General features: G+C 38.6%; 1 protein-coding gene across 3 annotated transcripts in view; it reads left to right on the forward strand.

Moving 5' to 3' along the window:
- Positions 1–26,008, forward strand: part of LOC122071754 — a 39,806-nt gene that overhangs the window by 1,654 nt on the left and 12,144 nt on the right. The window contains exons 3-13 of one of the 3 annotated variants that reach the window (XM_042636151.1): positions 6,139–6,275; positions 6,355–6,465; positions 6,583–6,684; positions 6,884–6,992; positions 7,401–7,601; positions 9,813–9,981; positions 10,174–10,255; positions 10,327–10,438; positions 10,778–10,874; positions 19,151–19,244; positions 23,551–23,623. In XM_042636151.1, coding sequence (XP_042492085.1) covers positions 6,139–6,275; positions 6,355–6,465; positions 6,583–6,684; positions 6,884–6,992; positions 7,401–7,601; positions 9,813–9,981; positions 10,174–10,255; positions 10,327–10,438; positions 10,778–10,874; positions 19,151–19,244; positions 23,551–23,623 — 1,287 coding nt within the window. The remainder of the gene's footprint in view (positions 1–6,138; positions 6,276–6,354; positions 6,466–6,582; positions 6,685–6,883; positions 6,993–7,400; positions 7,602–9,812; positions 9,982–10,173; positions 10,256–10,326; positions 10,439–10,777; positions 10,875–19,150; positions 19,245–23,550; positions 23,624–26,008) is intronic. The other 2 variants (XM_042636153.1, XM_042636152.1) reach the window with 2 other exon arrangements.

Raw genomic sequence — 26,008 nt, forward strand, 5'->3', positions numbered from 1 at the left:
CCCCCCCCCCCAAAAAAAAAAAAAGAACTTAAGAGTGTCATAAGATGTTGTGGTTGCATAGTAGATCAAGTTGCTTCCCAAGGAGAGTGATTCTCCACTCAGTCATTGTTATGGACCGATCTTGCATGGTTCGTACATGGGCGGTTGCATGGTTGGGCAGATTATTATCTTGAGTAATATTTGTGTAGTTACATAAGAAGTTGGGTGCAGTTAGGGAACTTGTACGTGGACATAGTTATATTGGACATGGCATAGTTATGTTGCAGTTGTCTAGTGACTATCGAGTGGTTATGCAAATTGCGGGATGTGGGTAGAGGAAGTCATAATTGGTTGTAAGCCTATTTTATAGGCCTAAGAAAGGTAATTATGAATGGAAATCCCTATTTTTTCTCTTATGAGAAAAGAGGCCTGACTCCATCCTAATTAACCAATTAAGTTGCTAAAACTTCTCTTTCTCAATCCAGTCATATGACTCATATCTCCTTCAAAACAGGTAGTAGGTGTGCCAAACTGTGTGCGTACCAGTCATTTAGTGCCTTGTTGATGCATAACCCACAACAAAATGAAGGGAAAAGCTTGCATGGTGAGTCCCTGATTAGAATAGGAAATGGCACTTACTTATGGGAAGAGTCTATTTTAAGGGTTGGGAAAGGAGGTGGTTTATTTTAAGCATTGCAGAATCAAAGTAATGGTATTAAATTCCAAAAGGAATGGTCTAAGGTCTTTCATTCCATCCCACAAGATTTAAAAGTTTAAGTGGAGAATTATTGCTGAAAAAGGTTCGGCTGTGTTACTATATGTGGTCTCACTGAATGGTTAGGAGGAATCACAAATGAAATTAAACATATTGATTTTGTTGTGCTGGACTTATGGTTTAGCAAGAATGGAACAGAAAAAAGTATCAAGACATGGGAAGCTTAGCAATTACGCAAAAAATCCAACAGTTGAAAATATCTTTCTCTTGGATCCAGTTTATGTGAATGGTCCTAATCACTGCTAATGTGAGTTGCGCATAGTTGTCACAGCTTCTGGGCAACCCTCGGCGTTGGAGGAAAAAATCAAGGCGACAACAACAAGGTGCCAAAGTGACACCTAGGCGACCAAGGCGCCCTTCCTTGACAACTATGGTGTTGTGTGATCAGTTCTATGTTTGATACAAATGTTTTACTCTTGAATTCGGATCTTCTCGCAGCTGGACCCAGACTCATTTGGATATGTTCAAGCTTAAAAGACCCTTATGATGTGAGAGCATCCTAGAGAAAAATTGCCATAGTTTGATCTCCGATAACAGACCATTGGATCTGTTTTGGTGAAATTGAGTATTGTATTAAGGAAATTTGTTAATTCTTTCACTTTTTTTTTTTTAATGTCAAAATTCATCCTTTTAGCATGATTTTGGTGCTGTTTGATAGCTTATTGAGATGCCCTAATTCAATGAGACTGAGTTCTTGCGATTCTGAGTTTTATTTGAAAAGTTATGACCAACTTTCTAAAGGACTGTGACTCTGTGAGTTGGTGATGGACTTTGTTTTTAAAATTCTAGTTCTATTATAGGTCTTCTTTCAGGGTTCCCCCCCCCCCCCCCCCAAAAAAAAAAAAAAAACCTCTCTCTTGAATTTGTAGTTTTGTTCATTTAGGAAAGGGTTAAGCACTTAGGGAGTTGCTAAATGTAATTTGAATCATGTACTCACGGCATGTTAGCAAGTATTCTAAAGAGTCATAGAAGTCAGTCTCGGGTAGGAATTAGGGGTTCTGTTATTGTCTATAGAGGAATTATCACTCCCCTCCCCTGAACTATAGCTAAATATCAAGTTCCCCCACGTTTTTTAAAATATTTCACTCCCCTCCTCCCAAATCAAAAGATTCTATCAACCGTGCCTGGGCGTTACAGATTGCTGTTAAGTGACTTTTTTTTTATAATTCCCCAAATACCCCCATCCCTTTAGACAACACATTGTATAGTGTTTCCATCATATACAGATTTATCCCCTTCCACCCACTTCTCCGTTCTCATCGCCGTCCATCCCAATCGCTGACCTCTCTTCCGAACTCTCCAAGAAATAGATTTCCTATTGGAATGCATAAGTCTGGAATGGATTTCTTGGCGTATGATATCAGAGAGTCCTCGATGATTGCTAGGCTGAGATCTTGATCTTTCATGGCAGAAATTAGTCGCTTATAGATCGGTATGCTAAGAACACCTAGATCTTCGAACCAGGGGTCGGCGCTGGTATTTTTTGTTTGATTCTTCACATGCTTTCCAGTATCAATCCCATTCCAAAGGAATCAAATCAAAATCAAATTGTATCTGAATCTGACAATAACAAGAATAATTTAAAGATGAGAGTTAGTTACAGATAATTGTTTGGGAAGGATTTGATTGTAGAGTTTAGAACCCCTTTAGGCCTGTACGATTTGGAGACCTTTTTTATTTTTTGGATGAATTATCTGGAGACCTTTAAGCGAAAGGTATCGGAGGTTATCTTCATTGAAGCATCTCCGCTCAAGTGTTTCGACCCATTTCTTAACTTCTTCAATCACGATCGCTTCGTTTCCATTGTTACAAATCCGACCAATGCTTGTTCATCATCATCCTCATCCTCCACCTACTTATTTATCTATCTCTGTGTCTTACCAGAGTTTCTCTCTTTGGTCTCTGCATAATACCCACCTACCCTTGCTGTAACCGCTCCATCGTTCATCGGCAACCAAACAATTAAGGATCCGTAGAGGAAGCTCTCAGACACAATTGAGTGGATGCACCTCTACGGAATGTTGAGGGTTTCGGCAAGAGGCATGAGTGCTACACAGGATTTCAGGGTCTTGATGGATTTTTTGATGTTTTTGAGAACCGATTGGGTGAAGAACCTTTTGGTTTTGGAGATAAGGTTATCTTGCGAATACTCTTCGTCATCTTGAGATACTCTCCGGCACAACGAAGGCGGGCTACATTGGAAGCCGTGAGGTCGATCTTCACTCCATACCAGAACTTCGGGAAGGAGATCTCATAGGGCTCCTCTTCGATCTCATCTCCTCACTTGCTGTTGCTCTCCCTGAACAGGCCAGGGATGGGGGTATTTCAGTCATTATGAAAGAAAGATTCTAAACTTAACAACAATATGTAACACCCAGGCACAGTTGATAGAATCTTTTGATTTGGGGGAGGGGAGTAATAATTCCTCTTGTCTATATAGAGCATTGTAAACAACATAGTTTGAGTGGAGTGATTTAGTTTTTGATTATGGCCAAGGGAATGGTTCTCTTCCAAGTGTTTTGACTTTTGATGGTCCAACCCATGTTTTATTTGTGGTGAACAAGAGCCTATCTCTTTCTTTTTTAATTTGGCCCATTACTAAATAGGCTTTGTAAATTTATCTGTATCACCTTGTTAACGAGATTGTTAAGAGATTCATTGGTGGTTATAGTTTTCTTGTAGTAGTCTCCTCATGTTCTACTTGATATCAAGATTCTAACGTATAGCCATATAGGTTTCTAAATAATTTGCCCGACTATTTATTGCACAAGTACTATTATTTTAGGGTCCACAATCGCTTACATACTTTCTTTCTGTGTACCTATTGTTCATTGAACAGGTTAGCTGTTGATTTTATGGATAAGTTTATACTACAGCATATTCTGCGATGTGTCTTGGATGAGTTTGATGCAGATAAGTCACTTAATGGGATTATTTTATTGCAAATAAGCCTTAGGTTGGATTATGTATGTGTTGGGCCTTTGATCCCATGGGTTTTCTTTGTAATGGGCCACTTTAATAGGCCTAAAATATGGGTAGAAAGTAGGAAAACGAGATTTAATTCATAGTTTAGTTAGAGTCCTATTATGAGTTTATTTCCTTTGTTATTTCAGTTTCCTAGTCAGTTTAGGTTTCCCAATTAGTTAAGTATTGTATTAAGCCTTTCCTTTTAGGGTTTGAGTCAGTTTTGAGTCTTCTATATAAGTTTGTAAGGGGCTACAACATTAAGGACGAATTTATTAATGAAAAAAAAAAAAGATGGCTTATGTTGTGCTGTGGGATGCAGTTGGGTGAGATGCCCCAGGTGAGATGCCTAAACTTGAGGGGTGAGATGCCCATTTGCTAGTTCTTCGTCCCCCTTCTCAACCCTCTATCGAATTCTCTTTCTTTTCTTATTTTCCTTTTATTTGTTTGCTGTGAGAGTGTTTAAGAGCTAGAACCAAGCCTTTGGAGGACATCTTCTCTATTCAGCTGGAATTTCAGATCCTGCCTGGGATTAGGATCACTTGTGATTCTAGTTCTACATTACAGTTACTATTGGGAGTTCATAATCAGCACATGCACCCACGTAGGGGGAGATGAAGGGTAGGGGGTGGGGATAGATTGCTTTAGAATGGAAACACTAATACTTTCATGAAATGTCAATGGTGTATGGGAATTTATTAGTTCTTTTTCTTCTTCTGCTCTTGTAAGTACAATATATGGTTGATGCACAATAGAAGTATAACAATGTATGAGAGAGAAAACGGGAGGGTGGTCTGAAGATTGTGCAAAGTCCGGGGGGCGAGAACTTAATTCTCTTTTCTTTCCAGGTTTCTCTCTCTTGTATTTTTTGTTTGTTTTGTTTCTGGTTAGGGGAGGATGGGGTTTCGTTTGGAGTTGCTGTTTGGAAGTGGTTTTTGCTTGCACATGTGCTGCAGGCAATTATAGTGTTCCTCACTTGGCTTGCTGTCCCTGGAGTGGTGTGGGTGGGTTGTGGGGTTTCTGCTTTGTTTTTCCTTCTTCTCTTTATAAAATTGTGTTGATTTCCCCTCCCCACCCAAACCCCCCCCCCCCCAAAAAAAAAAAGGATAAATAATTTTTGCGTTAGAATAGAAAATTAGGATAACAAGTGAGGAAAATGGAAATATTTTAAGTGATAGTTTTCAGTGACCTTTCTGTTAGAGTGTATGTGTCGGTTGGAGGTCTATGGGTGTTCATAGACCTCTATACCGTGGGATGGTATTTGTTTCAAGCTGTGTTTGTTAGTTAGACTTTCCTATTGTAACTAGATGTAGTGTCTTATAGTGGTTAGGATTAGCTAAGTAAGAGATTGGTTCCTTTTATGATTTTAATCTGAAGTTATTATAAGTACTAGTTGGTTGCTGGCGGTAGACTATTCTGATCTATCACACAAGCCTTCCTCCCTCAATCTCTTTCTTTCTCTCTCTCAGTTTTCTCCTCTTCTTCATGGGTTCTGGTTGCTAAGCTTTTTTCACACTTTCCATGACTGAAATGCTTACTGTTAGAAACTTTGGATATGTAGCAACCGATGGGAAAATATAGACCATACTATGCAGTATTAGGTGTCCATGTGTACAAAATGGACTCCTTATATTGCTACTTTCTTCTAGATTTTTTGGCAATATGCATTCAGACATTGAAACTATTATATTAAATATAGAGGTCTTTTCCCTAAAAAGTTTATTTTTTATTTTTTAAATTTACAATGCTTTGAATGAAATATAGAGTTTCTTTTTCCTATTTTATTTTAAATTTTCAATGGATACAATTAACTTAGGAAACATAGGAGTCAACGAGAATTTTAGTAAGGTAGGGCCAATGGAATGTAGGGACTGAAATATTTAAATGTAGGATCTACTAGTTTCTCTTTTATATTCTAATTTTAATAAATTTTGGGAAATTAATTGAGGAGTTTAAGGAGAAAAGCATGGGAATCAAATTTTCTGATCTTACTAAATTCAGTAACATTCGTAGTTTTAAATTTGTGGTTTTACATATGATAAAATAAAGATGGAAGGTCTGGAGTTTTTAGAACTTTTAGATAAATTTAGACTTAAAATGTGCATTTTAGTCATGAAACTGCTTAAGGAACAAATAAAAAGATATTTCGTACACAGGTTACCTGCCACTTGGCACTCAAAGAGGGGAGGGTGGACTGGAACGGTGAGGTTTCAGAAATTGCCGTAGAGGATTGTTAGGGGGGGCGGGGGTTATAATATAGTAGGCATGTAAAATCTGAAGACTCGGATAGAGATAGTATGATATACTTTGTTACATTGTGAATTTTTGTACTTATCCCTTATTACATCTTTCTGTTTATTGTAAGTTTTTTCTTCTTTGTCTATGGTTTTCAAGCTTTTGTGGTTTGATTTGCCTCGTAGATATCTCTACTGGCAGCTAGAAATGAGAGGGAAAGCATTCAAATTGCTGTACGCCCCAAAGTTTCTTGGGGCCGTCCTGGAATTGCAGGGATTGTTCAAGTTCACTGTACTGATCTGTGCTCTACTTCTGGTGAGAGGTTAGTTTCTTAGTGTTTCATCATGTTTATATTTGTTTTTATCTCCCTTCACAGAATTGCTGATGGTGGCTGTTGGCAGGTTGGTTGTTGGACAATCAGTGACTTTGCGGCGTGTGGTTCCAATCTTAGGTGTGCCTGATGCTCTTGTACCCCTTGATCTGCCAGTCAGTCAAATAACTCTATTCCCTGGGTACCGTTCAAGTGATGATCTGAGAATTCTTGTTGTAGTATTACCATTTAAATGAGTTAAGTTCTACTGAACGATGTTTTTTTGCTTATACTAATGAAGAAAGCTTCTTTATTGCAGTGAAACAACAGCAATTTGGGTTTCGATAGATGTTCCCGCCGAACAACCCCCTGGTCAATATGAAGGAGAGTTCTTCATTGCAGCTATGAAGGCAGAAGCAGAGTGATAATCTACTTTCCTTTAGCCAAATATTAGTTCTCTTGTATACCATGTAGCTGTTAAAATGTTTTTGTTCTTAGTAGAATTTTGTAATTTTAAGGTTAACATCTGTTGAAAAGGTTGTAATGCTTCTATTCATAGTTCATCCATCCACTTATGTATACTTGGGGTTTTTACTTCTATGCACTCTTTCTACTTGCAGGACTTCAGCACAATTCCTGGCGAAAGATGAAAAAAATCAGATATTTAGAGAACTCAAGAGCTGTCTTGATGTTGTGGAATCTATAGAACACAAACCCATGGAAAATGTGGTGGGCTTGGAAACTAGTGATTTTTAAGCTTATGATTTCTTGTTGGAACCTTGGGGTTGCTAACTTAGGGAATCTGCTGTCACTTTATTTTTCAAGAGTGATCACCTGCAATCTCTTAAAAATTCTCTAAGTGTGTTTTCAAGCAAATTTTATTCTGTGGGAGTGATTCTTTGATTTCCCATTCCCTTTGCTCTTTTGGAGCAGTTCTTTAAGAGTCGCAAATGTTTGCTTCTCAATCCCAAGAAGACATGTGATTTATTATGTGAGAGACGCTAGAGATGCCACAAGAAAAATGCTTGTATCTTGCCAAATTATCTTATCTGTTGAGTGTTGACTGGGGCTAGCTAATCATGTCAGGTACTTGGGTGTTATTGGTTGCTAAAAGCGAAAATGTTCTTCTTTTTGTAGGGTGAAAGTTTGAAATCTTTAAGTACAGCTTTAAGGAGAGTTATTCTGTCTCCAACATTTACTGAGATCGCTTCAGACAATGGGCCAATGGATATGATGGTAGAAGATGCTTTCACAAGCCTTTCAGTGCATTTGAGATTAAGTGTGACTGTTTGGGACTTTGTTCTTCCTCTGACACCTTCACTTCCTGCTGTAGTTGGTGTATCCTATATCGTTAAGTTTATTGGTTCAAAGGGATTGAAAATGTTTACTAGAGATAAATTATTGATGCTGCATCTTGAGCAAGTGGATCATTTAACTGAAATCTTGTAAGTTGATGTTTGTAGATATTTGAACTAACAGTTCTACATTTGCATGTTAGTGCATGCGCAGGCGCATGTGTAATCTGGATTACACAGGCTATTGGAGTTTTGTGCATGGATCTCGCCGAGATCTCACTAATATCTCTCTTTTTCAAAAAGGCGAGATGAGATGTATGGCGAGTTACAATTGGACAAAAACTCGACCTAGATCTTGAGATCTCGCCAGATCTCGGATCTCGCCTATATCTCGCTTCTCTCTCTACTTTGTTGAAGAAAAAACACTAAGGAGCAAGGATTTTGGTGCTTCTGCTTGAGGATCTCCATTCCTACACTCATTGAAGCTTAAAGAGTAGATAATATTAGCTCCTCATCCACATTTGGAGTTACTTTAATTATCAATTATGTGAATGTGATTCATTAGTCATCAATGTTAATTGTCAAACAATTAATTAATTATCTATGATGTCTTTTTAATTCTTATGATTATGTTGTATCATGTGTTGATTGTGGAATGTGGATTTGTGGAATAGACATACTGGCCTAGGGTCTAAAGAGTGGGAGATTACTTACATAGGTTACGACGTCAAAGTACCATTTTAGGTTTGATTTTTAAAAAACTGATGTTTCTATTGTGTTTAGAAGGCCTAAAATAGGGCAAATCCCAAGTTTTAGGGGCTACAAAGACCATATGGCGACCGAGACCAACCACAGAGTCGACCGGGAAAAAAGACATGATCTCGGCTCGCCAGATCTCTCTTTTTTGGATCAGCTAGATGGGGAGCGAGAGCAAGATCTTAATCCTTGGTTTTGTGGGTCGTTATGGGATGTAATGAGATAATTGATGAGGAAGGAAATTCAGATTGACAAATGACTGGTCTGTTCCAGCTACCACTTGGAATTTGGAGATAGATTCATGCAATAGCCAAAATAGAAAGATAGCTCCTATATCTTCACCATTCATGAAAATAATTCCACCCCTAAATCTATAAATGTTCTTTCCATGTATTGTGCCTTCTCTGTTGAAGTTTTTTTATTTTTTTGCTAATCAGGATTCTTTGGTGGTAGTTGTCTTATGAAGATACAGTTGTGATCAACCTATGTCTGGGTCCTATATAAATGGAATGTGAAGTCTCCCCTAATTTCAACAGTTAGCTCTGATAACAAAATAGTTATCAGCCTTCAAAAGTTACCTCTGATATCAAAATAACTAACAGCGATTTTCATAACTTCTAACCCATGAATGAATTTCATTATACTTTTATTATAATTTTTCAGACATGGGTTAATTTACAACAGACTATGTAAAAATAAATTGTGTAAAAGAAAGGGAAACACATTGCAAAGAAATAATACCTCATGAAAATATATTGACAAGAACAGATTTGTGCTATTTATGTTGATACTTGATAGTGATGATAGTGAAGCTATCTTTCTACTTTGGGTCTTGAATGAATCAATCTTCCGATTGCAACTTGTAGAAGACTAGGAAATTCCAGTCAGTCTTCTTGACCCGATTTTTTTTTCTTCATATCAGTGGCAATTTTAACAAGTCTGGGCACTATAATGCTGATGGAAAGCAGATACAGATTAAAGAAGTTTCTTACTCCCATTACTTGTGCAAAAAACTGGGAATCAAATGAGATGTAAACCACTCATGATCGCTCAAGACTCTATGCTGGGTAGTTGTGGAAGATGTTAATCTTCTTTCGGGAAATATCTATTTTATTCATTTTGTGAAGCTGTTAATGACATGTCTTGACCTCCCTTCATCTATCCATTTCAATGGTCTCCATCTGACAAAATTTGTCCACTAATATGCTGTTGGATGAAGGCTATGTTATGCATTACCCTCATTAATGATAATACCATCCCTTCTTCAATTTTCTGTTCCTTTTCTTTGGGCTGGGGTTCCTGCTGATACTTCTTGAATTCTTTCTTATTGGGGACCACTGTCCGTCTTCTGGATTCTTGGTACATATACTGTTTCTCAGTTGCATATTTTGATGATTATCACTGCATTGATTATCTTATCTCTAAAGATGAATTGTCCAGGATATCTGTCTATTAGAGAAGAAACGTGATTGTGTCCATTTCTTTAACAAAATTTAAGATATCTGAAACTGTGATTGAGGATCGTTTCGGTGCAAGACATGGTAGTGATGAGTGGTATGAAGCGTTGGACCAGCACTTCAAGTGGCTTCTTCAATATAGAATTAGTCCATTCTTTTGCAGATGGGGTGATGGCATGCGTGTGTTAGCATACACCTGCCCGTGGCCAGGTGAGTGGGTTAAAGAGTTGTACTTTAAGATGGTTGACTTCTGCACTACTTTATTGATATAATGATAGACATTGAAGCTTCTGGTAATATTGTGAACTCATGCTGCCTTAGACAATATTGCTCGGGACTGTGTACATACTTCTATTCAGTATTCTCTTTTTGCCATAATTTTTTTTTCTGGTGCTTCTGTAGCTGATCACCCAAAAGCCGAAGAATATTATTCAGACCCAAGATTAGCAGCATATGCAGTGCCATATGCTCCAGTACTATCTGGGTACGCAATTAAATGCATACACAGTACTGTATGGTATTTATTTTTGATGAATCTTGATGAACTACCATCAGTTTGTTGACATGCAACAGTAGTGATGCAGCAAAGGATGTCTTGAGGAAGGAAGTCGATATCTTGAAGACAAAGGCTCACTGGAAGAAAGCTTACTTTTACCTGTGGGACGAGGTATGAGTAGGCTGTAGCACATTGCCCAAAAAAGGGTTCATTTTATGTTGTATCCAGGACACTCGTGCTTGTAGACCACCGTACCTGGGAGAAGTTTCTGTGGCTTCTTGGTTTGATTGACAATCAAAGTTACCCATAAAATTGAACTAATTATTGTTTTTTGGTGATTCTTTTTTATTATTCCTTTTTGACACTTTTTCTTAATTTATACTGTTGCCTATTTATATTGCTATAGTATGTAAAAATAAAAAAGGGGGGGGGGATTATGCAAAACCTTCCAACTCTTATCTGTCATTTTATGTTCTTATTGATGAGCTAACTTGTACAACTTTCTTCCAGCCATTGAACCTGGATAATTATAATTCTGTACGCAACATGTCAAGTGAGATACAGACGTATGCACCTGATGCCCGTGTTTTAACTACTTATTACTGTGGTAAGAAGATGTTTTAACTACTTATAACTGTGGTAAGAATCTTCTATCATGTTTGTCTAACTGTAATCACCGGTACCCTTCCCCTTTCTTTTGAGCTTCAAACCTCTCTTTGGCGGACTGAAATTTATTGAACCCTCAGGATCATTGCACATCTAGCATCTATGTGATGCATGTGCTAGGGATTTTGAAGCATGAATATTATATGCCATCTGGCTGATTGGCATAACCAAAAGGCTAGCTTGGTTGCATGATAAGTATACTGATTCTCTTATCCAGACCATACAGTTAATATCTACAACAATATCTTGATCAAACAATTATTGTCGAATTAATGGCAGATAGTTTGTAAAAGGCTTGTCTTTTGTAGACCTCATAAAAGTCCTACTAGTTGCATATGTGAGTCTCCTACCACTAATAAATCAGGACCACTGTCTTCCAATCTTTCTCTTGGGTTGTAGGTTTTATTTGTAATTAGAGGAATTATCACTCCCCTCCCCTGAACTATGGCTAAATATCAAGTTTCCCCACGTTTTTTAAAATATTTCACTCCCCTCCCCCCAAATCAAACGATTCTATCAACCGTGACTAAATGTTAGTTTTTGCTGTTAAGTGCTTGTCCTACTTTTCATAATATCCTAAGTCCCCCCCTCCCTAATCGATCCAAAGAAGAAGAGGAAGCCTACTTTGTGTGTTCGTGTGTTCTTCAGTGAAACTCTCACCGAGAAGACCTGCTTGAATTGAAGACCTGAAGTTCTCCTCCTTCAGTTGAAGCAACTGAATCTTCTGAAGTTCTCCTCCTTCAATCGAAGCCCTGCTTGCTTGAAATTGAAGCCCCGCCATTTTAGGTTGTTCAATTGCAAGAATTTTCAGCAAGACTGTGAGTAAGAAGTAGCCAAACCCAGCTACCCAAATAAAAATGAGCCGAGAAACCTTAATCCAACTGCTGCTGAACTCCAATTTCAAGCATCTCCTTCATCAAATCTCTTGCTTTTTCCTCATTACCCTGTTCCCTGTATCCCTCAATGAAAAATCCATTGATCTCTGAATTTGGTTGAAAACGTTTCCCCACCATCTCTAATTGCAGTTGCAATGCTTCTTCCATTTCACCTTCTTTACATAACTCTCCTATTAGAAGCTCATAGCTCTTTATACCTGGAAAAAAATCTTGCCTTTCATGGCATCCCTTAGAAAATTCAAACCTTCATTGAGCCTACCGCTACAACACATCACTTGTACCACTTTATCGATTGTGGAAGCCTCTGGCCTGAAATCTTTCCTGCACATATCCTTATATAAAAGGACTGTAGAATCGATATCCCCAATTTCACAGTATCCTTTAATCAGATGTTCATAAGTTAGACAAGTTGCTTCAATTTCACTCAATGCCATATCCCGGAAAAATTGTTTTGCCCTTTCCATTTGCCCAATTTTGCAGAAACCACCAATAAATGTGTTATAAGCAGTAACATCAGGATCAATTTGTTTTGTTCTCATTTCTTCCCACAATTTTAGAGCTTCTGTCATCTTGTCTTCATTACAGAAGCCGCCATTAAAGCATCAGGATTGAGGCATTTGATAAACTTCCATCGGCTCTTTGAGTGCTGCTCTTCAAGGATCGAAACGAGAGATGAGATTAAGGTTTCGTTCGGAGGGTTTTGAACTGATGGGGATGATGGCAAGGAATGGAAAGATAATGAGAAATAGATGGTGAAATGTCTGCAAGAGGAAGCCCTGATCAGCAAGCAGGGCTTCGATTGAAGGAAGAGTAGGGCTTCGACTGAAGGAGGAGAACTTCAAGTCTTCAATTCAAGCTGGTCTTCTCGGTGAGAGTTTTGCTGAAGAGCACACGAACACACAAAGTAGGCTTCCTCTTCTTCTTTTGTTGATTAGTTAGGGGGCATTTAGGGTATTATAAAAAATAGGACAAGCACTTAACAGCAAAAACTAACACTTAGTCACGGTTGATAGAATCTTTTGATTTGGGGGGAGAGGAGTGAAATATTTAAAAAAACGTGGGGGAACTTGATATTTAGCCATAGTTCAGGGGAGGGGAGGGGTATTTGATTATGTAATGGATATTCATGTTCATTGCTTTGTACTTAATTAGTGTCAATTGGAGAGGATTCTATGTATTTTATGAAGATGTGTCATCGTCATCATATATTCCGAACTCATGAAATTTTACTATGCTTTCTATGAGCTGTGAAAAATGGTGGAGGAGTTTGAGATAGGCTTATCTTCCCTTCACCCTGTTGAGGTACAGGAAATCAAACCAGCCCAATCTCGGGTTTGGGATTGTTGTCCAAGCCCAACCAATCAAATTTATTTAAGCCCACAGCCAGGCTCTGGTTTTCTCATGTTGGGTCGGGCTCGTCTGGGTTTCTCAATTTTGATAAAATTCATTCTAGAGTAGGGCAATACAAGAGGCACATTTATATGTATATGAAAATCATCCTCCCACACAGAGGTAATTTTTTGTCTTCCTTACAAAACAATAAATCTAAATTAATAAATTTTACCACCATTAACATGTGCAGGATCTAGGGTAGTGACTTGGTATCATAATATAACACATGTATACCATATATTTGACATTATATATGCATGAAAGGCTTGGGTTTTCGTTAGACCCAAAGCTCAGGTGGATTTCAGGTTACCAATGATCTCAACGCATACCAACCGGTTTTCTTTTTTCAGCCCCATCCCAAACTGAGGTTAAAAAACTTCAGCCTCACCTCGTGTTTTGGGGTTGGGCTTGGTAAACCTGCCTCAGTGCCCACCCTTGGTGCTGTGATCTAATCAAGTCAGCTTTGAATGGGAAAACACAGTGTGGAAGGCTGCAAGCCAGCAGCAGAGTATTCCCAGCCAAGGTTTTAAAATTGATATGGGAGAATATGTTAGCAGTAACTTAGGAACCAAGTCTGAACGCAATCTGTCAGGACGGAGATATTAAAATGAACAGCTCAGCAAAAGAGGGCTGGAAAATAGAGTATAGTAGGAATGAATTTAAGCAACAGAGAACTGACCTGTTAAGATTATTTCTGCACTGACATGATTGGTACTGATAAGAATAAGAAAAGTAGAAGAAAGGATGTTGGAATCCACCTACAAATCCTTGGAATCCACTAACGGGTCCAAGGATTTCACCTTAGAAACATATTGGAGTCCAGACAGTAGTTGCAGAGAACCAGAATTTTATTCATAGAATCATGGTCTCAGTTTTAGCTAATTACATGTATTTATGAACTTGAAACAACCTCTTTCAAACTCCAACTTCTGTTGCAACTCAAATTTGTAAATAGAAAACTGTAATAAAGCCATATGGTAGGGCTATTTAGACTCCTAAATCAAGTGGGACTTCAACTCCAATTAGAAATTAACAAATAAAGTTTAATTGCTGAATCCCAACTAGACTAGGACTCGACTATGGACTTGAAAATAGAAGCTAGCCCATGGCTGGGCCTAAGGACCCTTCTCTTTTTCTTGCTCTTGGCTGCTGCATTACCCCCCTTCTCTTTTCCTTGGTTAAATCATAGTTGTCACGGCGTCTAGGAGACCCAGGCTTCTTTTTTTTTGGGGGGGGGGGGCAGACGCAAGGCAACACCAACAAGGTGACTAAGGCATCCAAGGCACCCGTTTTGGTGACCAAGGTGTCCAAGGTGAGCTAACAAAATCAAATATAATAAACCAGAATCTATGAAGAAGTGGAAGAGAAGAAAGAAGAGGACAAGAAGAGAAAAGACGTCGAGAGAGAGATGATAGGCTTAATTGTAGGCCCTATTGTACAGCTCAAGTCTATTAATAATAAGCTTATAAGAGAGAAATTACATACCACTCCTTCACTAACAGTATGACTTAGGAACCATAACTAATAAGAATATAAAATAAGAAAGACACTACTACCCCTACTGCTATGCTTGACCCCTATGGTAGACATATAACAACTAGAAACCTAACACTCCCCCTAAAGCTGGAGCATTTCTATCCTAGGCTCCAGCTTGGAACAACTGGAACAGACATAACTAGCAGAACCAAACTTGATAGATATATTAGTTGCAGAAGTCCGTGACCGGCAACAACACCCAGATGCACAGAAAATAACAGGACAACAAGAACAAATATCTTCCAGTAGTAGCATTAACAAAATATATCAGCCACCAGCAGCAGCAATAGATAATATTCTTTGTGAAGAAGAAATCCAGATAACAACAAACAATATAAGCTGCAGATAAACATCAACCGCAGGCCATAAAAGAGCAGCAGTAGAAGATGAACTAATCATCATTGCAGGCCAGAAATCTTCAACAACAACAGCAATAGAAAAAACAATAACTAACGCCCAGAGAAGAGCAACGGAAGGAGCTGAATAGATCATTGCTGCGAGCTGACAATCTTCAACAAAATGGCCAATAAAATTTTCACTACACAGGCAATAACCTTCACAATGAAGGCAGACAATAATCTTCTCAAGGGAATCTTTTAAAAGAGCAGCATAGGTTTCTGCGAACCACATAACATAGCATAAGGTTTCTGGGAACCACAATAACACATCATAAGGTTACTGGGAACCACATAATACAACATAAGGTTTCTAGGAACCACATAACACAACATAAGGTTGCTGGGAACCACATCCACATAACACAAATAAAAATCTTGTTGCTGCAAACGACAAGTAACCATCTTCATACGAAGAAAACAAACTGCCGGGGACACGAACGAGCAAATAATGATAATCTTCAAATAAGCAGATACTAGTATGCTGTTGACGCAAATAGATAATAATCTTCAGATAATAATAATCTCCAATCTCCCCCTCACGTGTAGCACTACACATGGACAAATAATGCAGGGGAGAACACCAAATCGTACTTGTACAGTCTAACCATCATATTGCAGTCAGGGCAGAATACAAAGTCCAGATTTACCCCAGATCAGATCGCAGCAACAAGGGAGAGCACAAAGCCAAGAGTCACTAATAACTCCAGCCACAGGCCCACAAGACAAATTGCATAATAAAACCAGAAATCCCAGCCGCAGGGAACCAAATCACAGAGCAGGGTGGAAAGAGAGTTGTAGGAATTAGAACCACATGCAAATTAAAGTTTCCAAGAACCCAAGAAAAACTATTCTAATCTGGCAGATCTTCTAAGAAAGTGTAGTATTCGGGCAAACAAATACTACTACAAACATTGGTGATAATACGACCACTGGAAATTCATATAAAGCATGGGTAGAGAAGTGACAGGTAGCTAAAAACCTCAAGAAACAGAAATCCATATTGCAGTGCAACTCAGATAAAAAAACTCAGATCTGTTAAACTGCAATTGCAGGAATACAAAATGGAAACAAATCTACATCGCAGAATCTAATGGTCTGATTCTGCTCGACCCCAAGTCTAGTTCTCCTTTAGAACAGTAGTTGATATTTCCAAAATTTGGAGAGAAACCAATGGACGGATAAGAACAGAGGTAGATAGGTAAAATAGAGACAAGGTTTCCTTAAAAATAGTAACTTGCAAGAACTCACTAACCAGTGATTTGATTTAGATCTGAGTTAAAGCAACAAATGCCTCAGATGTGTGGTAGAAATCTCAAAAAGATGAGCAGAATTCAATGGATGGACAAGGAGAAAAGGCCAATATTCAGGTGCAGGAAAATATCCCAAAAACAGGGGTGCCACAAGGGGGGGAAAAAAACATCAGATGGTATATTAAACCTGTAGAATACCTTCCTAGCGAGTATACCTCGTGTGCAGAGAAGAAATACCATCAGCAGAACATCAAAAAGGGTAAACCGCAGGGAGTAACGCCATGAAACAGGGAAACAACAAGCCAACACACCATCCTCAGTGCAGTGGGAGAGTGCAGCAACAGCAGAACACCATCAAACAGCAGCTACAGGGAATATCTTCATAAACCATTTATCTGCAGGACAGAATAGATTCATACAGGAACAGTAGCAGCTGGATAATCAATTGTGGGAGATAATATCCAAAAAGTACTTCAAGCGCAGTCATTAGTTTATGTTCAGCAGTACCAATCTTCATACGCAAGAGACCCTAGTTTTCATGTTTTAACAACTAGGGTTTCAATTTTATTTTTTTTTCTCTTCTTCATTGTTCTGATAACATGTAAGAAAATATAATAAACCAGAATCTATGAAGAAGAAGAGAAAATAAGTTGAGAGAGAGAGAGAGGTTAATTGGAGACCTATCGTACAACAAGGCTCTAAATCTCGGTTTTCGAAACCATCGAAATTTTGGGGAAACCAAAAACTTTTTCCTGACTTGGTGGAAGTCATGATTTCGACCCACAAACAATGTTTTTGTGGTCTGATTTTTCGTGTACAGTCTATTTTTGACATTTCTAACCTAATCCATGAATTCGTTTCATTAAAAAAAAAACACCTAAAATGTTACTTGTGGGGTTGACCCAAGTTTTCTAGTGTACACTAGCGTAAGTCTGCATATAACTTACATAGTGGAAATGGAAGCAAATGATTAAAACAGACAAAACGTACTCTAGATTTGTAAAACAAACAATAATTTAGATGTTAGGGATACAATTCTCAGTCTCTCACCGCTCAATTCCAGGAGAAGTGCCTAAGCAATTCCAATCCATGAGCTACTTACCACTACAGATGTCTTACCATTACAGATGTCGTAGCCGCTCATCTAAATGCAACACATATGAGTCCCATGACATGTTTTGAGCCCAATTGTTTTGAAATTCCATCACCACCCATCTATAAGACTCATCGTCAACATTTTCCTAGTATCCCAACCTAGTGAATGGCTCACTTAGACTGAAAGGATGTGGAGGTGGCACTTATGATTGGGCTAGAAACCCAAAGATGTCTTTGGCAAAAAGATGACCCACCACCTGAACCACCCCCATATCCAAATAAAGAAGAAGATCTACCATGCCCACCACCATATCTAAATGAACCGGTGCTCTTGAAGGATGGTCCACCAGCATATACACCATATGGTGGATACCCATAATGCGATGCTGATCCGACACTCTTAAAGCCACTATCACCATAATGTACTGGACTAGGGCTTGACTGAATTCTGGTGCATGCCAATGCCTAGATCCTCTTCTCTCTCCCAAACTCATGGCTTCCGTTATGCCAGACAAGCTTGATGTATAGGTAGATCTCCCTTGATGAAGGATTTTGTGACGAAACAAAGTTTTTTTGGCTTCTTAGTTGTGTTTCCCAGTCAAAACTAATGAAATAAGGGAGACGAAAATCGAAACCCACAAAAGAAACAAGGTATTATAAAGTGGCTGGTTCAACCATTTTGGTCGAACCAGTCAAAATATGCGAAATTTTGATGAAACTGGTCAAAATGTTGTACAATTATATTGTTGTCCCTGGTTTCGTCTCGGAGTGGGTCGAAACTTATGAAATTTCAAGCAAGAAATTTGCTAGATTTCTCGCTCGAAGTAGGGGGTGCAACAGTTAAATTGCACTATTGCAACAATGTCGGTCACAAGTTCAAACCTTGGAAACAGTCTCTCTTTTGAAGCAGGGGGAAAGGCTGCATATATTTGCCCCCTCCCAAACCCCGCGATTGTGGGAGCCTCGTGCACCAGGTTGCATTTTTTTTTTTGCTAGTTTTCGAACCATGCCGTACAACAAAAGTTTATTAATAATATTATTATAAGATAGAAATTACGTACCTGCCCTTCCATAACAGCATAACTTAAGAACCATAAATGATAAGAAAAGAAAAGAAGAAAGACACTACTACTCCTACGGGCTATTGTAGACAAATAACAACTAATAGCTTAACAACAACCAAGGTGCCTGGATGCCTAGGCGACTTCTTGACAACTATATATTAAAATGCTTGTGTTGTGGAATATATAGTCATAATTCCATATAAGTAGGCAATTTTTTTGTCATTTAAATTTCTTTATAGAATCATAATCCTCCCCCTAGCCGACCCCATTCAGTTGGGAAAAGGCTAGTTGTTGTTGTTGTTGTAATCGTAATCCTCCCCCCTTCTGTCTCTGAACTTCTACTTGTTTATGCATTCCACATGGCTAGTTCCAGTTTTATTTATACCTTTTGGTGCCAACATTGCATTCTCTTTCTGGATTCACTTTATATGTTGCCTCTCACTACAGGTTTGGTTGAGAATGTATTTTGTTTGCTTTTGAGTTTTTAGGTGTGTATTTTAGTTGTGGGTTGTTTCCTTATTAGCAATGATCTGATTCTGGAGTTCCCTTTTCTGGTATGCTCAGATGGGTCTTTTCTTCCATGTAGGACCAAGTGATGCACCTCTTGCACCTACTGCTTTTGAGGCTTTTATAAAAGTTCCAAGTTTCCTGCGGCCACACACTCAAATATATTGCACAAGGTACTTGTTTTTATTGAATATTGCCATTTTCACATGCTATTTGTTAGCGATTCTTGTTTTATTTAAAAGAGATGTGTTAATTTGAGTTTGATTTTGTATGCTCTTGTTTGCAAGGGGATTTGGCATTGGAATCATGGAAAATTAATGGAAGAAAGCCTTTTTGTCCTTATGCATGATTATTTATTTCTTTGATTGCCAGACTACCTCCTTGATTATATCTAAATGCTTCCAATTGTTCATTTCTATGAACTGCTTGATTATCTTTTTCCTACTGTTCTAAGCACTGTTGGGTGGTGATTGGGATGGTGGTCATATTGTTCAGATCATTTACAGCCAGGCTTCTGGACAAATGATGATTGTTCTCGCTGCTTTGTCTCTTTTAGTTTCTCCCTCCCCCCCCCCCCCCTCCCCCTTATCCCTTTTTGTGGTCAGAACAGCAGTTAGACTGTTAGAACATTTGGACTAACAGTTGGTAGGCCTGAATGATTTGTGACTGTTTTTCTGTTACAAATATTGCTTTTGCTTGAATTTCCATCTCATGAAAGCTACGCAAAAACCCCTGAATGCCACTTTACCAGGGAAATGGTTAACCAAATGGTCCAAATCATTCTGAAGATACCACACAGTGGTGACTGGTGAACTAAAGAATTGCTTACTCTTTGGTCGTAATACTCTCATATTGCTGCTGGTTCTTGGGACTGGCCTCCCCAAAAGGTTGAAAACTCTATGAATCAATTCTTCCACCCCAACCTGTTTCCTAGGGTTAAATTTAGTTGCAAACTCTGGCAGATCTTTATTGTCATATTTCGTTTGGAAGAGGATAGAACTATATTTACATCTGGAATATCTACGTGACCTGAGTTCCCTATCTATATATTGCTAGATCTCATTGGGTACATCATCCATATTGAAGCAAACCCTTCCAATGCTACCCTGAAATTTCGAAGGGAGATTATTCTTGTGGGCCCATAGCAATCCCAAAGTAGGGTTTTATGACCAGGGATTGCATCAGTTTCCATGTAGAAGGTGATTGGATAGAGTAATCTGGAATTTAGAAGAAGATATCATGGATACTATACTTGTAGTTACAGAAGGTTCCACCATAGTGTCATTTTCTCAAAGCTTTGATAGAAAGAGAGTTTGTTAAGATAGGGAGTAAAGGATTCATGAGGGGCTGCAACTTTTGTGAGCTTAGCTGATTTTTAGCTTTGAAGGACATTGGACCTGATGTTGTGGAGATCTGGGAGTGGTTCTATTCAAGAAAAAGAAACTTAAGTCTCTCCTGTTAGAAGTCTTGGTGCTAAATTTAATGGGGATTCAGTTCCATTCCCAGGAGGCAGATGATTTTCTACGGTGGGATATTTTGGTATTCAAGGGCCATGCTGCCTAGATTCAAGCATGAAATTCATTGTTCAATGGAGCTAAGTTGGATGATCGCAAAAATCTGAAGAGAGAAATGTTGGTTATGAGTCATATGAGTATATGACCCGGCTGTTGGTTTACATTCATAGTTGTCACGGCGCCAAGGCGAACCAAGGCGGTGGAACGTTGTCTAAGTGCTTAGGCGAGAAGGCGACCGCCTTAAGGTGAACAAGGCGAACAAGTGTTATTTTTTATTTTTCTTATTTTCTAACATTATTTAGTAAGTTATATATACCTTGTATCATAAAAAATCAAGATTAAGCCACATCAAGTCATTAAAAATCAACATTTAGCCACATCAAATCATAAAAAATTAATATTAAGTCATATTAAGTTATAAAAAATCAACATTTAGAGAAATGCTCTTATTCTATAATAAGTTTGACTGGTCAAATGATTTTATTTTTATATGAGACTTTTTGTATTAGTTATAACATAAAACCAACTTTCTGACAAGTCTAAGATTACTTAAATCTGAGTTGCAATGACAAAGTTATGCATCAGTCAAACTGATTTTTAAGTTCACGAATACTGTTAAAATCGCCTGAATGAAAATAATTTTATGAATATCAAAAAAAAATATTATTTTACCGGACTTTTGGTTTTTAGCAATGTTTTAACATGATAGAATTTATAAAATTTTCATAATTGAGAAAAACCCCAACATTTAAAAGTTGAAATTCGTCCCTAAAACCAAAATCCAGTTTTTGTTCTTGGACTAGGGGGTCGACTTTTTATCCTTTTGGAATTTGATTTTTAAACTATTTTTATTGGATTCAAATAGGGGGTATTTGCTTATTTATTTGAATGATATTTGGCATAAATAAGTGCCGAAACACAAGGCGACATGCAATGCAACAAGGCGGCTGTCGCCTAGGCGACGCCTTGACAACTATGTTTACATTAGATGTGATTTGAGGGTTGGATTGCTTTTGGATACTGAGGCTTGATTCCACGTTCGGATGGTTTGAGAGCTTCAGATTTGCTAGAGCACGAGGTTGAACACAAGTGCTGGTGAAGGTTTAGGTTTTGAGAGTGGTAGGATGAGATGTTGGGTGATCTTGGTGCTGATGGTTCCAATCCTACCCTTCCTGTTGCTCCTTCCGATCATATTAACCTCAAATGCTACTAGTCTTCCAATTCACGTAGGGAAGGGAACTTGTTTGGGTGAGTCGGTTACAAGAATTTACAATAATATTCCCTTTGTGGATCTAAATTTAAATTGAAATTTATGTTTTTTTCCTGCAGATGGTGGTGTTATTGGAGGAAATAAAATGGTTTTCATGCATAAGGTCCTAATGTCAAATGAGGAGATTTGTGTAATGATTTATGTCGGGTCAGTGGTTCAATTAATGTGATTTTGTAACTTGGTCTAATGGATAGATAGATATTGAGGAAAACATGGGTCTTTAGGGCCCTGCCCTGAAATATCAAGGAGTAACCATACTCTAAATGGCTCTGTTTTTTGGCTCTATCTATGTCAATGTGTGGGGAGCTCTAAAAGGAGAGTTTGATGTATCCCATGCCTTTATCGTGTTGTGTTCCAACTTCCAAATCAACAGTCCTGCAGAACTTTCATTCCTTATGTCAGAATTCAAGAGTGATAACAATACTGAAGAAAATGGTGGTTTCTCTTTTCCGTCAAGAAAGACATTGATCGGCTGAGGGTTACCAGGAATTTTCAAATAAACAGGTAGTCTTGAGTTGCAAGATCCTGGAGATGTGAATGTTCAACCATTAGCATTGGTTGTCCATGATTCTTTGTAGGAAATGGTAGGGATTTGGAATCTATGGTGGAAATGAAGTATTACCTATTGAGAAAGTGCTTCAAGATGCTGTAGTGGTGAGTGATACTTTTAAGATGCTGTAGTCTTGAGTTGCAAGATCCTGGAGATGTGAATGTTCAACCATTTGCATTGGTTGTCCATGATTCTTTGTAGGAAATGGTCAGGGATTTGGAATCTATGGTGGAAATGAAGTATTACCTATTGAGAAAGTGCTTCAAGATGCTGTAGTGGTGAGTGATACTTTTAATATTGTTTTTCCTGTTTTTCAAAGTATATAATACTATATTGAAGAGATCAGAAGCAAACAGAAATTCCAAAGAAGAAACCTCCCACTAGGCAGTCCAAGGAATGTATCCAAAAGAGAGGGGGAAAAGAACACTTGGCAGGAGGTGAGAAAGTCGTTGGATTAGGGGGTACTAGTAGATCTAGAAGGGAAGATATCTTTCCCTGTGAAATTAAATTGTTGCTTTAAGATGCAATTTGCTCTTAGTTAGGTGGAGTTTTTTTCCTTTTTCCTCCAGATGTTGGTATTATAGGAAGTGTAGTTGGAAAGTTGCCTGCGGCTGCTTCTCTCTCTCTCTCTCTCTCTCTCTCTCTTTTCTTTTTTTGCATGGGGGAGTGGGGTAACGTGGTTTGTACATCTTGTGATTATCTTCTGTACATTTCTCTCCTGTATTTTTTTGCTCACCTATACTTGTACATCTTAAATTATTTTCCTTCCATTTCTTGAAGGTTTTCGGTTGAACTTGTAAATTCTTTCTCCCATTGATAAATATTCCTACTCTGCTTATCCAAAAGAAAACCCATCTTTCAAGAATTTATTGTGAAGAACTTTCCTTGCTTGAGGAAGCCTTGGGAGTTGCATTTTTTTTAAATATCTTATACTTTCTTTAGTATATTCGTTAGTTTTTTGTATATTTATTATTTATGAGATGGTTTTGTTTGTTCACCTCATTAGATGCATCTTTTTAAGTTATACTTGCTTGGGAAGTCAATTCTCTCACTTGGGGAGAGGGCTAATTTGCTAAAACTAAAATACTTGTTAAAAAATTCATCAGCCTCTACAACAAGATGATATTCTCTTTTTCCCTTTGCAGTGAGTGGGTTCTTGGTAACCGGGATGACTTGGCCAAGGATATCATTGCGGAATTACAACCAGAGATTGGTGAGGTAAACTTTCGTTGAAATATTTTGCCCTTCATCCATATTCTTTTTCGCAAATGTTATATAATGCAGGAGTAGATTACAAGAAACTACCCTAGCAATTTATAACCCCAAACAATACAAATAGGACCAGGAAACAAAGAAATAAGACCATCAAATAGACCCCCAAAGATACAATACCCATATAAGAGCAAAATCAGCCCAAAACACAACCCAATAGGAGAGAGAAAGACCTGCTATAGAGCTGGAGAGAGAGAGGTGCGGCCAGGTCTGTAGGAGTCCGATTGAGCTGCACTCTTGGGCGTAGATAGTCCCTAGGGAGGGTACAAAAACCCCCAAAGTTGAGAGGATTCTGACGGCTGGTTGTGAAGTTACAAGCTTTCTTGATTTTTTGACCTAGGAGAAATAATCGTAGGCTTCAGGAGAGATAATCAAATCTGGTTTGTAACTTGGACAGATCTGAACTTCTGAATACTCACAACAGTCGTATACTTCAACAACAATAACTTTAGGATAAAATAGAAAGCTTTAAACAAGAAGAAACAAAGGGAAAAGTGGGGGAGGAGCGGCTGTCTCTGCCTGGGCTTCTCACTCACAACTATCCCGGCTGTTCTAAGCAATTGACTGCAATTATTCTTTATTCAAATATGAAAGTATGAGTACATAGGCTCTTTTATTTATAGAGGGTAGAATAGCAATCAAACTACTACTAGGAGCTAGTTTCCCAATAGGACTAGACACTCCTACTACAACTAGGAATTCAAAATTGGACTAGGAATAATAAACCTATGTGGAAAACAAATAGAGTCCTAAGACAATTTAGACTCGACATACCACTTACTCAATTCGATGGATCCAATGGCCCACTAATTAATTAAAAACAACTACTAATTATTCCCCTAGCCGATGGGCCCAATTGGCCCTTATTTGTACTTAGCACTCAGGTGGACCAAGTAGGGGTTCGGCTTGTTTCTTGGCTGGACCCTAGCAACTCAGGTGGACTAAGGCTGGACCCTTCCTCTCATATTTCCTTCCATAATGTGGATCTACATCAGCTCCCCCTTTCGTAGAATCATTCAACTCCGATGAATAGGTAAGGGACATGTAGTGCTCATAGAGGTCCGTGTCAAGGAGTTGAAAGTCATCGGCATGGATCCAAGTATAATCCTCTCGTGGTCGACCTTTCCATTTGATGAGGAAGGAGTACTACCCTTTGCCCCCACGAACTGTGGTGAACTTGTTGTTGATAACATCTTCGATGACATCATCTTTAGGGTTTGCAAATTGAGGAAGTTTGAGGGTGTGTTCAATGTCACCGTCATCAGAATGGTGTCCCAAATATATCGTCAGATCAGCTACATTGAAGACATTGCTGATCTTTAGAGTAGGAGGTAGCTCTAGCATGTAAGCATTAGTGCCAATGCGCTTCAAGACCTTGTAAGGACCTATGTTCTGAGGATGGAGTTTGCGTACTGTACCAGGAGGAAACCTCTCAGGTGGAATTCGAACCATTACCAAATCACTAGGCTGAAATTTTACGTAGCGACGATGTCGATTGGCAGTTGCTTGGTATCCGTCATTGCTAACAGCGATGCGACGACGAACATCAGCATGTACCTCCGTGATGTGTCTAAGGAACTCATCGGCTTCCACACTAATACGGGCCTGAGGTGGCAAAGGTACCAAGTTAACCGGTTGTTGAGGCTGCAGTCCAAAGACAATCTCAAATGGTGTACGACCTGTGGTGCGGTTGACGGAACTATTATAGGCAAATTCAGCAATGTCTAGTATAGATGGCCAAGTCTTTTCATAGTCTCGGACTAGACATCAGAGTAAGTTGCCAAGACTTCTGTTCACCATTTCGGTTTGTCCGTCTGTCTAAGGATGGAATACAGTGGAGAACTTGAGTTTGGTATTTGTTTTCAGCCATAGAGTCTTCCAGAAGTAGCTCATGAACTTGACATCCCTATCTGAAACAATTGTTTGTGGTAGACCATGTATGCGCACTATCTCTTTGAAAAAGAGTTTGGCCAAGTGACTTGCATCAAGAGTCTTCTTGCACGGGATAAAGTGTGCCATCTTGGAGAAACGATCTACTACCACAAATATGGAATCATACCTTTCCCGTGTAGGTGGTAAGCCTAGGACAAAGTCCATGCTTATGTCTTGCCAAGGTGCGTGTGGAACGGGCAGCGGTGTGTACAATCATGTATTCTTCTTTTCTCCTTTGGCAAGTTGACAAGTGTGGCATCTCTGTACATGTTGCACATCCTTTAAGAGTTGAGGCCAAAAGTATAAGTCTTTCATCATGGAGTATGCTTTGTCCTTGCCAAAGTGTCCACCCATTCCTCCTCCATGTAGCTCTCGAATCAAGTGATGTCTCAAAGAGGT

Source organism: Macadamia integrifolia, unplaced genomic scaffold (genome assembly GCF_013358625.1).
Source record: "Macadamia integrifolia cultivar HAES 741 unplaced genomic scaffold, SCU_Mint_v3 scaffold_7A, whole genome shotgun sequence".
NCBI classification, from domain to species: domain Eukaryota; kingdom Viridiplantae; phylum Streptophyta; class Magnoliopsida; order Proteales; family Proteaceae; genus Macadamia; species Macadamia integrifolia.